Genomic DNA, 12,920 nt, shown 5'->3' with positions numbered 1-12,920 from the left:
AAGAGCATTTCATGGAAGTTCTGCCTGGGAATAAGCCTGGCAGGTTTAAAAAACAGAAGGCACGTCAGTGTGGCCAGGGCCTAGAAAACCAGGGGAATGTGTTCAGCGAAGGGACTATGGAAGCAGCTAACAATCAGCTCATGAGGGACCTCGTAGGCCACGGCCCGGGTTGTGGATTTTATTGTAAGGACCAAAGGAAGCAGTTGGAGGGTTATAAGCAGGGGAGGGGATGATCACTCTGGAGCAGAGACGGTGGAAGGAGAAGAGTGAAAGCAGGGAGGCCAGCTAGGAGGCAGTGGCCGTTTGCAGTTAGAGGCGGTGGCTCCCTGGTGTGCGGATGTGTGGACAGCAGTGAAAATAGGGAGAAACAGACAGACTGGTGATGGGCAGGTCAGTCTGATCACAGGCTGGGACCCAAGCAGGGCAGCTTGGAGTCCCCAGTGAGCTGGCTGAGTTCCAGATGTGTGCCCTTGACCTTTTCTCTGTTAGGAGACGCAGCATTTCAGCACCTGAAGAGCACAGGTGTGCACACAAACATACCCCGTTCGTTCCTGGCACGAGCTTTGGAATTGATCAGGAAGCCAGCACAGATGCTGCCATCTTCCATCTGTTCACCACACGATCTGAATGTTCCTTTCTGCAGTCCCGGGGGTGTCTGCGATGTGGGGCTGGTTCACCGTGGTCCTTGGCGGGCAGCTGCTTGTAGAGCTGGTGTGCTCACGTGCTGTCGTGCCGGGGTTGCCAGCCCAGGAAGGCTCCCCAGGCTTCTAGTATCCCCCTTGACAGCTGTCAAGGGAGGGAGAACCGGGTGACTTGGCTGGTGTGATCCGATGCAGCTCTCCTCCAGCCCCCTGGTGCCTGCGCTCCATGGAGCTGTTGCTCCAGACGGTTTGTTTATAATGCTACACATATCAGATAATTGAAAGCTAATGCTTCTGTCTGGATCACTAGACATAATATGCCTGGATAACAAATCAATTTCCTCCTTGGCCTGCAAGGCCGGGAAGTCAAAACACCCGGCACATTCTTTGTGTGTGTGCAAGTATGTGCGTGTGCGTGTGTGTGCACGCTCATGCATGTGTGTGCTCCAACGCTGACTTATTAGAAAATGAGGTTCCAGTCTAGTTTCCCCAGGCACCCAACTCTGTCTTAGAACAGGATTCAGGTGAGAAGGTGATGGGAGCCTCAGGTCTGACAGGGGACAGGGGCATCTGGTGATGAAGCCACACCTGTCGAGCCTTGTTATCCGAAGCTCTTATGTTCTGTGTTGGAGGCGTGGAGAGTTCATATACAGAACATCTGAGAAACACCAGTTTCAGCTACCTCCTGCCAGGATACAGCTCCGAGAATGAATATACTGAATATAATATACTAGTGATGGTGCCACCAGGAAAATGTGAATTATGAATTACCAACAAGAATGCTTACTTATCTGGCGAGCTCAATTATCCAGAAAGGGAGTGCGAAACAAAGTAAGAAAACAAGGGCAAATATCTGCCTCTCTCTGTGTGTGTGTGTGTGTGTGTTTGTGTGCGCGCTTGCTTGCTTGCTTGCATGTCTGTGCCTGAAGTTTTTCATATTCCCTAAAATCCTTATTCAGATTCTTTTTACTCTTACTGAAGGCACAGTTCCAAAGACAGTCATGGAATCAGCTATGTATTGCATTAGTGCTAGGCGTCAGAGCCGAATGGAGGACGTGGGCATGGCCTCATCTAATCCTCACGGCCGTTGGATTTCCTATTAGGAAACTGAGGTCTGGAGAGGCTGGAGTAACTGGCCCAGAGGCATCAGGCTTCTAAGCACAGAGCTGGGTGTCGTCTCCAGGTCAGCCTACCTTCAGGGTGCCTGCTCTTGACCTCTGTTCTCCAATGGACTGCAGAGCAGACTGGTCTCAGCATGTTGCAAGGTCCCCGGGGGCACAGCCCAATAGCAAAGAAGAGCCAGAAAACCATTAAAAATGAAGGCAATTGCGGTTAGAATTCAAGAGTCGTTTCAGGGTAGGACCACTTTGGGTAGGGGCGCAGGTTCTGCTTACTTTGAGAGCCTCTAGTGGTGTCACTGTGCTACAGCTCAGTGGGCTAGGTAGGTTGATCACAATGATCCAGGATCACCAAGGAAATCTAAGCCGTGTTCTGTTTACTCTGCTTCAAAAGTCAAGGAGGTGTGTAATGAATTTTTTGGGAAAAAAGAAACATTCAGCAAGGAAGTTGAACACGCAGAGGGTTTTTTAAAATAAATTTATTTATTTAATTTATTTATTTTTGTCTGTGTTGGGTCTTTATTGCTGCGCACGGGCTTTCTCTAGTTGAGGCGAGGTGGGGGCTACTCTTCATTGTGGTGTGCGGGCTTCTCATTGTGTTGGCTTCTCTTGTTGCGGAGCACGGGCTCTACGCGCGCGGGCTTCAGTAGTTGCAGCACGCGGGCTCGGTAGTTGTGGCTCACAGGCTCTAGAGTGCAGGCTCAGTAGTTGTGGTGCACGGGCTTAGTTGCTCTGTGGCATGTGGGATCTTCCCAGGCCAGGCCTCGAACCCGTGTCCCCTGCATTGGCAGACGATTCTCAACCACTGCGCCACCAGGGACGCCCCATGCCGAAGTTTTGCATTTAAATTTAGTTGTCTGGAAAATTTGGTTATGAAGAACAGCTCATTAATGGCAGTGAGGAATCACAGTGAAAATAACAGCCATCTGACAGCAAGGGAGGAGAGAGGAAAGCTTGGGAAAATGAAGAAATACTGGGCCTGCCACATCTAAAGGAAGGGAGGATGCTCCCTTGTCCCACCAACCAATCCTTGTCTTGCTGATTACCCAGGTGAGGAGGAAAGTTCTGCCAGATGAAGGGTACTTTGCCCCTCTCATGGGCCTCCCCAACAAACTTAGTCCCCTGGTGTTGGATGGACTTGAACGTCTCAGTGTTCTAGGGTTTTCTGTGTTTAGGATTTAAATATTGGAGGTATAAGCAACTCTTAAACATATCCACATGGCATGTTTTTAATTAAAATAGGGACCACAGTCTGTACCATCTAATTTTTATATGCTTGGAGATTGCCAACTCATTACCATACTGGCCCAAGCCAAACAGAAGGAGGAAGAAGCAATGGTACAAAAGCACAATTGGATTTAATCTAGCACGAAGGATTTTTATATTCTCTGTGAAAGTATTAATTAATACTTCATTTGTATCCTAGCTCATTTCCACAGGGGTCCGAAGCAACTGTGGATTGGGTTTACCTGCTCCAGGAATGGTTGCTGGGTGAGCCACTGAGAGTGGCTCCTTTCCTCCCAAGTCCACCTGGAAGCAGCATGTACTTTGACCATGGGACCCCCAAGATCTCATTGAAGTTTTCTGAGCTGTAACCCTAAGCCCAGCTCCGGCTTGGGAGCTCAGTGTTGTCATGAATTAAGCCTCACTTCCTCCCTCTCTCTGGAGCAGTGTTGCATATCGGCTCCTGGCAGAGTCATGATTCTGTGGTGTCAGGGAAGGGCAGTGGCGAGAGGGCAGGGACAGGGCATTGCGTTGACTCTCTGGATGGCACATTTCATATTTCCATGCGATGACGAGGCCTTAGAAATGCCGAAGGATAACTTTCAGTGGAGGGACAAGGTACTAGGCAGTGGATTCCAGCCAGAGCTTGGTGAGAAGAGACCATTATTGCTTTTAGAATGTGTAACCTGGCTTGGGCCAAGGTCCAGTGGGCCAAAGACCCCTCATTTCCTCTCAAGTAATGCCCTTGTCACGGGAGTGTCCTGAGAACCATGGCTTTTGATTTTCTTCTCTCACCTGGACCCTGTGACCTAGAGGCAAGCTTTTTGGTGTTGGCCTGGGGCCTTTTGGTGTTTGCTGCAAAACAATCATTTTCAAAATTATGTCTGAAGCCATGAAACTTTGTTTTCAATGGAATCTTAGGTAGAAGCCTTGTATAATAAAGCAGGGTTTCCCAGCCTCGATGCTGTGGACATTTGGGGCTGATAATTCTTTGTTGTGGGCATGCTGCCCTGTGCATTATTGAAATGTTTAGGAGCATCCCTGTGGATGCCGGTGTCACTCCCTGTCCCCCAGTTGTGACCACCAAAAATGTTTCCAGACATTGTCAAATGTCCCCTGGGGGACAAAATCGCCTCCAGTTGGGAACCATGGTATTCAAGGGACTAAAGTGGAGGTAATTAAAGTAGGGATGGGAGCCTGGAGTCACACTGAGAGCAAGGTTTCAGGTCTCTTTGGGGCATCTACTGCCACACATTGCCTGAGCAGACAGACGCAGGATCTGGCGGTCCCACCGACCCATGTTCCTGGCATCGCTCTGAGTTCTCGTCTCCCCACAGCGGCAGCAGGCGTGTGAGATGCCTCTGCTCGGGGCGGGGGTGGGGGGGGGCTGGTGCAGCCTGTGGTCCTGGAACAGGGTGACCAGTGACTGCCCCGTACAGGGCTCAAGGGCCTAACCTTCCTTCAGAAACATCATTCTTGATTGTTTTTCAAATGACAAAATCAGTGCTCCATGAAAACAACCTGGACGACCCAGAAAAGCACACAAAAAGAAGTCACATGTAACTGTACTAGGCGGAGGGAACCACTGTTTACCACAAACCAAACCAAAGCAGACTGCTCTCATACTTTATCTGTTTATTATATTTTTAGAGCCTGCCTTTTAAACTTAAAACTCATGGCCTCCCTATTAGCACAAAGCAGCCAGCAGAGTTACCATAACTGAACCCCCGGGCTGGTACCAAGTGGTGAGTCATCGAGAAAACTTGGCAGGTGCCCTGCCCACGTCAACTGCAAATGTCAGGCTGCACCTTCGCCACCCTGCTTTTCCCTGGGAACCCGCTCTGCACTGCCGTCTGTGCATCCTCTGAAGCTGTTTATAATTTCTGCTTGAACAGTTTTCCTGGAGGTCATGAATGACAGGTTTACTGTCCCTCCACCCTTCTGCCCCTCAGAGTTTTTAATCAATGATTGCTGAGAGGTGACAACTTCCAGCAGAACCAGCTTGCCCTTTTTAGCTTGAAGACTGAGAAAAGATTGCTCAGCCTCTACAAAGCCTAGGTTTAAAAACAATCATCACAGGCGCTACCTGAAGACTGACTGTGCGTCCCAGCTGCTGAAAGGGCTTTTTAACACAGGCTTTCAATCTTCATGTCCTTATGATGATGAAGATATTTCATTGATATTATCCCCATTTGACAGATGACGAAACTGAGGCACAGACAGGTGAAGTAACCTGGACAGGGTCACACAGTATCCTGGCAGCCTGGCGCTACGCAGGTCAGCAACCTTTTTCTGTAGAAGGCCAGAAAGTCAATATTTTAGGCGAGTCTCTGCAGCTCCATCTCACCTCCATCTTTGTGGGGAAAAGTGGTCACAGACAAGAGTAAATGAGTAGGTATGAAAACGGACATTTATATTTCATATACTTTTCACATGTCACAAAATAGGATTCTACTTTTGATTTTTAAGAAAATGTAAAAACGATTCTTCTTTCTCAGGCTGTACAGAAATGAGCGGTGGGTTGGAATTTGTAGTTTGCTGGCCCGGCTCTGGAGCCCCAACTCCTTAGCCACACTGTTGCACCGTTGCTGTAAAAGTGCTATTCCCCCATGTAGGAAAACTCAGACCCAAAAGAGGATGCAGGGGCCATATGCTATTGACCAGGGAGTCCTTTGCACTAAGGACTTCAGCCATTGTCCTGCCATGTCTCGGTGTGTGCCTATGCAGGGGAAGGGTCATTTGTGGGCATAAGGGCAGGAGGGCTCAGAGGGGTAAAGTATTAGAATGCAATAATGACTGACACCTCAGCCATAATAAAAACACATTTCTGGAATTCTAATGTGGGCTCAGAAAAATGATTTCATTTATTTAAACAACTTGATTGACAGCTGCTTGTTGGAAGTAGATTCTTGTCTGAAGCTGGGCTCCCATGAATGAATGGCCGCCTGCAGAAACACTGCAATCTACTTGGTGGTTTACATGGACCGAGGGCCCAGTGAATACTCTGGGTGGGAGTGGGGCTGGCCCAGGTCCTTCTACCACTTCTGGCCTTCCTTTTCGTCTGACATGGAGCCAGGGTCCCTGCCCTGGCGAGACCAGACCAAGCAAACTGTCGTGGGGCCATGAGGCTTCCAGGGAGAAGGCTTTGGAGTTGGAATTCAGTACTGACCTGGCCACCTGGTCCGTGTCCCCAGCAGATGCCAGTGTGTCTGGCTGCTTAGCAGGGGCTCCGAGAGAATGTGGTACAAAAAGGGCTCTTGGCATACCTTGTTACCGCGCGACTCTGAAATGCTTCCAGAGGCCCTGGCCACCACCTCCCTGTGGCCTTCCTGGCTCCAGCTCCACTTGATGGCAGATGGCAGAGCCACGGGTGGGGTGGGGCTAGGGAGGAGACGTCTGGGGAAGGTGGCTGCCACTTTTCTGTGCCTCGGGTAGCTCTGTCCCAGGGTGAGCTGTCACTTCTTTTCCCTCCTTGCAAAGAGCAGGCTTAGACTTTGGGGGCACTGACAGGAGAGTCACATCCCAGGAGGGCGGCTTGGGCAGCGGGAAGCCTTTTCCCGTGGCCCCTTGAAGCTCCTTGGGGTAGCGGGTGTGTATGAATGGTCTTCGCTCAGACAGCTCTAGAGCTGGAAAGGACCTTGGTAATCAACAGTCTGATGGTTCTCTACCTTGACACCAAAAGCAGTAACGAGGATGTTTGTCCCTGGTGTTTTGTCAATATAAAACAAACAAATAAAGGAACAAAGGAAATCAAGTGCATACCCATGATAAGCCCTTCCACGCTAACAGTACTTTCAAGAATTCCTTTGCTTTGGGCTGGAATTTACCCACTGGGTGAATCAGCGCTGGTTTATGCCTGTTGATAAAAAGCTCTGGTTAATAGTGATTTATATCTTGGATTAATAAATCCGAGAAGATGAATTAATTATTACTTAATAAATGTGTGTGCTTTTTCGACACATGTTTAGGGAGCTAAATATTAAGACTCTTGGGAGTAAGTTCTAAAACGAGATCTTTGTGAAGAGACGGGGGAGAAACTGCTGATCTGGTGCAACCCTCTGTCTTTACAAATGAGGACACCAGAGGCCCAGAGAGCTGAAAGCTCATGTTCAAAGCCACGGCTGCTTAAGTCACAGAGATGAGGCTGGAATCAGGCGTCTCGGCTGCCAGCCTCATGTTCTTTCCATGACACCCAGGCCTGTGGTCGCCCCCCCTTTGTGGAGTTGATTCTGCCTTATCAAGCCATTGATGTTCTTGAACTCCAGATGGATTGGGCCGTGGTCACCCAAAGGGGGTCATCAATGTCTGGCCCCTGGGGGACCCTGAGGAGGTGTGTGTTCCTTCTGGGCTTTTCCACCCCCAAGCCATGTTCACCAGCAAGCCCCCCTACGCACCCCCTTTATTTAAACCACATCATTTGCATTGTCTTTACGGGCAGGAACTTAAGAAAACAAGCCTGTCCTTTAAACAATCCTATAAATGAAAAAGAATGAAAGAGAATGGAAGGAAACTAAGTCAGGAAGACCCACAGGGAGATTGCATCTCAAGAATTTAAAGAGTAGTTTTTCTGGAGCTGAGGGGGGAACGTTAAATGCTGTCCATGAGTTTGGTGCTTGGGATCCCACAGCGAGCCCATCAGCCAGGTGGCACGCGTGACACCACACTGGGGAAGAAACCGGCTCAGAGATAATTGGCGACTTGGTGGAAATCCTGGCTCATGGGTGGCTGCTCCGGGATTTGAACCCAGGTCTCTGGCACTAAAGCCAGTGCCTTTCCCGTGGCCCCTCTGCTGACCTGAACCCTGCCTTTCCTCTCCCCTGCAGACACATAGAGAACTGGCGCGGTCTGCACACGCTCAACGCCGTGGACATGGAGCTCTACACCGGCCTCCAGAAACTGTGAGTGCACCAGCTCCCGGGGTGTGTGGGGAGTGGGATGGGCTAGGGCTTAGCCCAGAGTTTGGGTTTCAAAGCAGGACCTGAACCCAGGTCTCCTGGGCTAGTGTTCCTTTCTCAGCCCTCTGCTTGGCTGATGGTCCCCGTGCAGCAGGAAATTTGCAGTCACCTCCTCCTTTGGATTCAGTGCAAGTGGCTGTGGGAGATTTGGGGTGGAAGGGAAGAGGCACAAAGTGGGTGGCAGTGCAGTAGTCATGGACCAGATTCTTACCCACTTGCCAGGACGGGCACATCCCTCACCCTGACCCAGGTCCCAGTGGGGTGTGAGCCCAGATGCCTCCCACTGGACCCTCTCAGTTGGATCACCCAGTGACGACTGATGATGAAGAGATGCGTTCAGTTCACCAGGCGGCTGCCGTCCAGTCTTGGCCTCACTGGCTGTCAGCCTTGGCCCAGAGCAGAGATGTTTCTCTGCTCCACAAGCTCTGCTGAACATCTTTTTCTCTCTCTCCAGGACCATCAAGAACTCAGGACTTCGGAGCATCCAACCCAGAGCCTTTGCCAAAAATCCCCACTTGCGCTATATGTAAGTAGAGCTGAGAGCTGGGACCCGGGCCTTAGAGAGTGGGTGGGCGGGGTCATAGGGCGGGAGAGAGTCCTGGGCTGTGAAGCCCAAGGCCTGAGATCTGGACCCGGCTTTGCCACTGTGTCCTGGGGCAAGTCCCTTCACTTCTCTGGACCTGAGATTTTGCCTTTTAACACAAGGGGTTTGGATTTGATGATCTGTAAGGTTCCTGTTGGATGGAAGAGCCTAGGACCAAGGATTAGCAGGAAGGAGTGTCTCTTCACTCCCAAGTGTGTTCACTTCCTGTGATGAAATTTGCAATTGTATTGGAATGTAAATGAGAGGAAATTCCCCATATAAGTGTAGTGTGTGATGTGAGTACTATACCTCTGAGACCATTTGTAGGTCCGTAAGTGTGTGTGTGTGTGTGTGTATGTGTGTGTGTGTGCACTGGGGTGGTGGCGTGGGGTTTGGAAGGGGGAAGGCAGGGCCAGGCCACGTGTCATGTCGAAATAGATTCTGGGTTCAGTGGAGAAGAGCTCTGAAAAGCAGAGACACCTCTATATAAGGTCACACAGCTTTGGGACAAGCTGGAGGTGACATGACCCTGGTGGGATCCCCATGTCACCTGATCCCCTGGGGGGGTGTGCCCCCCTCCTCTCCCCTCTCCCCTCCCACCACTGCCATGTCTGATGGTGGAGGGGCCTCCTGGCATTCGGCTCTGTCTAGACCTGTAGGGGTGGAATCACATGAGCTTGGTGTTTCCTCTCCAAGCCTAATTCTGGGCTGAAGACTCTGGGATTAGACGGGAGGACCACCATTTCCTGGGGAGAGGTGGGCTTGAAAAGAAGCCTAGGGCCAGCGATTAGGGGAAGTACCAACATGCTGCACCTGTTGGGGGTCCTTACTGTTTGGTCAAGCCTTCTTTTCAGATGGTGACCATTTTGGACATCTGCTGGGCATGTTCTCCAAGAGCAGAGATTCCATAGGAACCAAGGGGATGGAGTCTACTGTATTTGGGGAGAAAATGGAGGAATGGTGTGCAGATGAATCTTTCCTTTGGCCACTTGAGAGTTGTACTGGCCCAGGCACTTTGCACTTGAAGGGCATCCCGGCTGCATAGGAGTCTCACAGGAAGAGACACAGCACCCAAGGGAAGTGGAGGGGAGGTAGAGAAAAAGAAAAGTCGTGGAGAATTGCAGTGGGTGAGTTGTTTCTCTTCTGGGGGGCCTTGGCCTCACCCCCGGGCCTCTGTGTGTTTTCCCAAGCGCGTAGTGAGTGCTTGGTAAGTATTTTTTTAATCAGTTATGGCCACCCCTGCTTTGTGCCGAACTTTCTTTCCTTTCTCTGGACATAGCACACTGTATGGCCACTGATGCAGTACCTGTGGAGGACCGAGGCCTCCCCTGCAGCTATCTCATTTAGCCATTGCCGCCTTGCCCTAATTGAGCCTCTGTGGTGGGATTCTTCTGATGTGTGCTCTTCGCAGCTGGGGGCATAGCTGGGACCAGAGGAGGGCCTTGGACCTGATGTTCCAGGTGTTTATTTTATTGGGGATTTGAGTTTCAATGTAAACTATCCCAGGAGAAGAAGCTTTTGACCTCTGAGAAGTCTCCTTTTCACACTAACTCATACAAGGGTCACAAAGCCAAATGCCCACGGCGGACCAGGTGGGGAGAGTGGAGGCTGGGGACCATGTGTTCCCCCCGAGAGGCAGCCTGTAAGCAATTCCAGCTGACTGCTGCCATGAGGAGACGGGGCCTCGGGTTGCCAGATTTACTGCTTTTTTTTTTTTCCCAAGAAGAGCTGGAGGTCCAGTGAAACCTTTCAAGTTTTAAATACTGGCAACTAAAAATAAAATCTCTCAACTCATGGGCCAGGCAGAACTACTCTGTGGGCAGAATATGACATATGGAGTGCCAGTTTGCGGTCTAGGGTCATACTTTGGACAGAAGCTGCCAGCATAGGAGGGGCTCTGTCCCTTTTGACGACAGTGGCTTGGTGCTCAGAGCCTGCTAGGGCACTGTGTCACCCGAAGCTCGTAGGGCAACTGAGAGGGCTTCCAGACCCATCATGTTTCCATGGGCCATAGAGGTGGAGGGAGATGCATCTTGGGTTAAAGGTGTCTCTGAAGTTGGGTTGTACTAGAACCTGTCTTTGAATTACCCTTGAGATCCCAGAAGAGGGCTGTGACCCACCATCTCTTCTGAGATGATCTGGGTCTGCTGGCTGGTGGCAGTGACGGGCTGGTGGGGCTTTGCAAGATTCCCAAGACTTTGGGGGCAGGAAGGGTCTGGGTGGAATAGGTTCTGATGGCACCAGTGAGCCTGCCCGTGACCTTGGGCACTGTTTTCTCCTGGATACATTGGCCAGCTCTTGACAAAGTACTTGGTATTGGCCACAAAGGGATCAAGAGTGAGAAAGATGGGTCACCATCAGTCCAGCCCCAGTTTGGGCCTGTCTGCATATTGGGGGCTAGTTGGATGCTCAGATCAAGGTGAGAGGGTCAGCACCTGGTCCAGGGGCTCTGATAGGCACGGTGGGGCTGCTGGAGGAGCCTGAGGATCTCAGGGAAGTGAGTTAAGAGGTCGAGGCATGTGCTCTGGCTTCATCGATGGGTTGGTTTATTAACTTTTACTCCTTACGAAGACAAACCCCAAATCCTGACTGAGTGAATTTCCCGGCAGCTTCGGGACATTTTCTCCTGGCAGATGGGCCAGGTTTCTCTGCTCTCTCACAGCATCTTCTATTTCTGTCCTCTACATGCATTTACAAGTCTTCAGGCCCCAGCTGAGCAATCACAAGATGATCACTTACTCCAGCACTAATTGCCGAGCCCTGGCTTGGCGGCTTTTGTTTTCCCCCTTCTTCTTCTTTTTTCTCAGGGTGATGGCTGAGAAGTCTTTTCTTCTCCCCTCTGTACCCAATAAGAAGACAGAAGTGAGATCATTGTCTTCTGTACCAATGTCAAGTTATCCAAATTGTTCTGATTGGTTCAACTGTCTCCCACCTCTAAGCTGCTGTTGCATCAGTCAGTGTAATTCTTTCCTGTGCCAGAAAAGGAGCCAACGATGTGAAGGCCAGGTGGTCGGTCTGCCACAAAGAAGGCTGGAGATTAGGACTCTTCAAGGTTTACGAGTGACTGACCATCTCTTTTTGACCGCTTCTGTTTTCTCTGTCTTTTCTGGAGTGTGAAAAATGAAATACTGATTCCTACACATCAAGGGAAATACTTTTTTTTTTTTGCAGTACGCGGGCCTCTCACTGCTGTGGCCTCTCCCGCTGCGGAGCACAGGCTCCAGCTGCGCAGGCTCAGTGGCCATGGCTCACGGGCCCAGCCGCTCTGCGGCATGTGGGATCTTCCTGGACCGGGGCTCGAACCCGTGTCCCCTGCATTGGCAGGCGGATTCTTTTTTTTTTTTTTTTTTTTTTAAACATCTTTATTGGGGTATAATTGCTTTACAATGGTGTGTTAGTTTCTGCCCTACAACAAAGTGAATCAGCTATACATATACATATGTTCCCATATGTCTTCCTTCTTGCGTCTCCCTCCCTCCCACTCTCCCCATCCCACCCTTCCAGGCTGTCACAAAGCACCGAGCTAATATCCCTGTGCCTTGCGGCTGCTTCCCCCCAGCTATCTACCTTACTCCGTTTGTTAGTGTGTATATGTCCATGACTCTCTCTCGCCCTGTCAAAACTCACCCTTCCCCCTCCCCATATCCTTAAGTCCGTTCTCCAGTAGGTCTGCGTCTTTATTCCTATCTTACCCCTAGGTTCTTCATGACATTTTTTTCCCTTAAATTCCATATATATGTGTTAGCATACGGTATTTGTCTTTTTCTTTCTGACTTACTTCACTCTGTATGACAGACTCTAGGTCTATCCATCTCATTACAAATAGCTCAATTTCATTTCTTTTTAAGGCTGAGTAATATTCCATTGTGTATATGTGCCACATCTTCTTTATCCATTCATCCGATGATGGGCGCTTAGGTTGTTTCCATGTCCTGGCTATTGTAAATAGAGCTGCAATGAACATTTTGGTACATGACTCTTTTTGAATTTTGGTTTTCTCAGGGTATATGCCAAGTAGTGGGATTGCTGGGTCATATGGTAATTCTATTTGTAGTTTTTTAAGGAACCTCCATACTGTTCTCCACAGTGGCTGAACCAATTCACATTCCCACCAGCAGTGCAAGAGTGTCCCCTTTTCTCCACACCCTCTCCAGCATTTATTGTTTCTAGATTTTTTGATGATGGCCATTCTGACTGGTGTGAGATGATATCTCATTGTAGCTTTGATTTGCATTTCTCTAATGATTAATGATGTTGAGCATTCTTTCATGTGTTTGTTGGCATTCTGTATATCTTCTTTGGAGAAATGTCTATTTAGGTCTTCTGCCCATTTTTGGATGGGGTTGTTTGTTTTTTTGTTATTGAGCTGCATGAGCTGCTTGTAAATTTTGGAGATTAA

The 12,920-nt window shown here is 49.7% G+C and overlaps 1 protein-coding gene across 7 annotated transcripts in view; it reads left to right on the top strand.

Annotated features, from left to right (window-relative positions):
* The window catches only part of NTRK3 (neurotrophic receptor tyrosine kinase 3), a 378,355-nt gene that overhangs the window by 68,111 nt on the left and 297,324 nt on the right, over positions 1-12,920 (top strand). For all 7 annotated transcript variants that reach the window (XM_065871976.1, XM_065871974.1, XM_065871975.1 and 4 more), the window contains 2 exons: positions 7,807-7,881; positions 8,393-8,464. In XM_065871976.1, the coding sequence (XP_065728048.1) occupies positions 7,807-7,881; positions 8,393-8,464 (147 nt within the window). The remainder of the gene's footprint in view (positions 1-7,806; positions 7,882-8,392; positions 8,465-12,920) is intronic.

This window comes from Phocoena phocoena, chromosome 2, assembly GCF_963924675.1.
Source record: "Phocoena phocoena chromosome 2, mPhoPho1.1, whole genome shotgun sequence".
Classification (NCBI taxonomy): Eukaryota; Metazoa; Chordata; class Mammalia; order Artiodactyla; family Phocoenidae; genus Phocoena; species Phocoena phocoena.
This window is presented reverse-complemented; position numbering and strand designations above follow the sequence as displayed.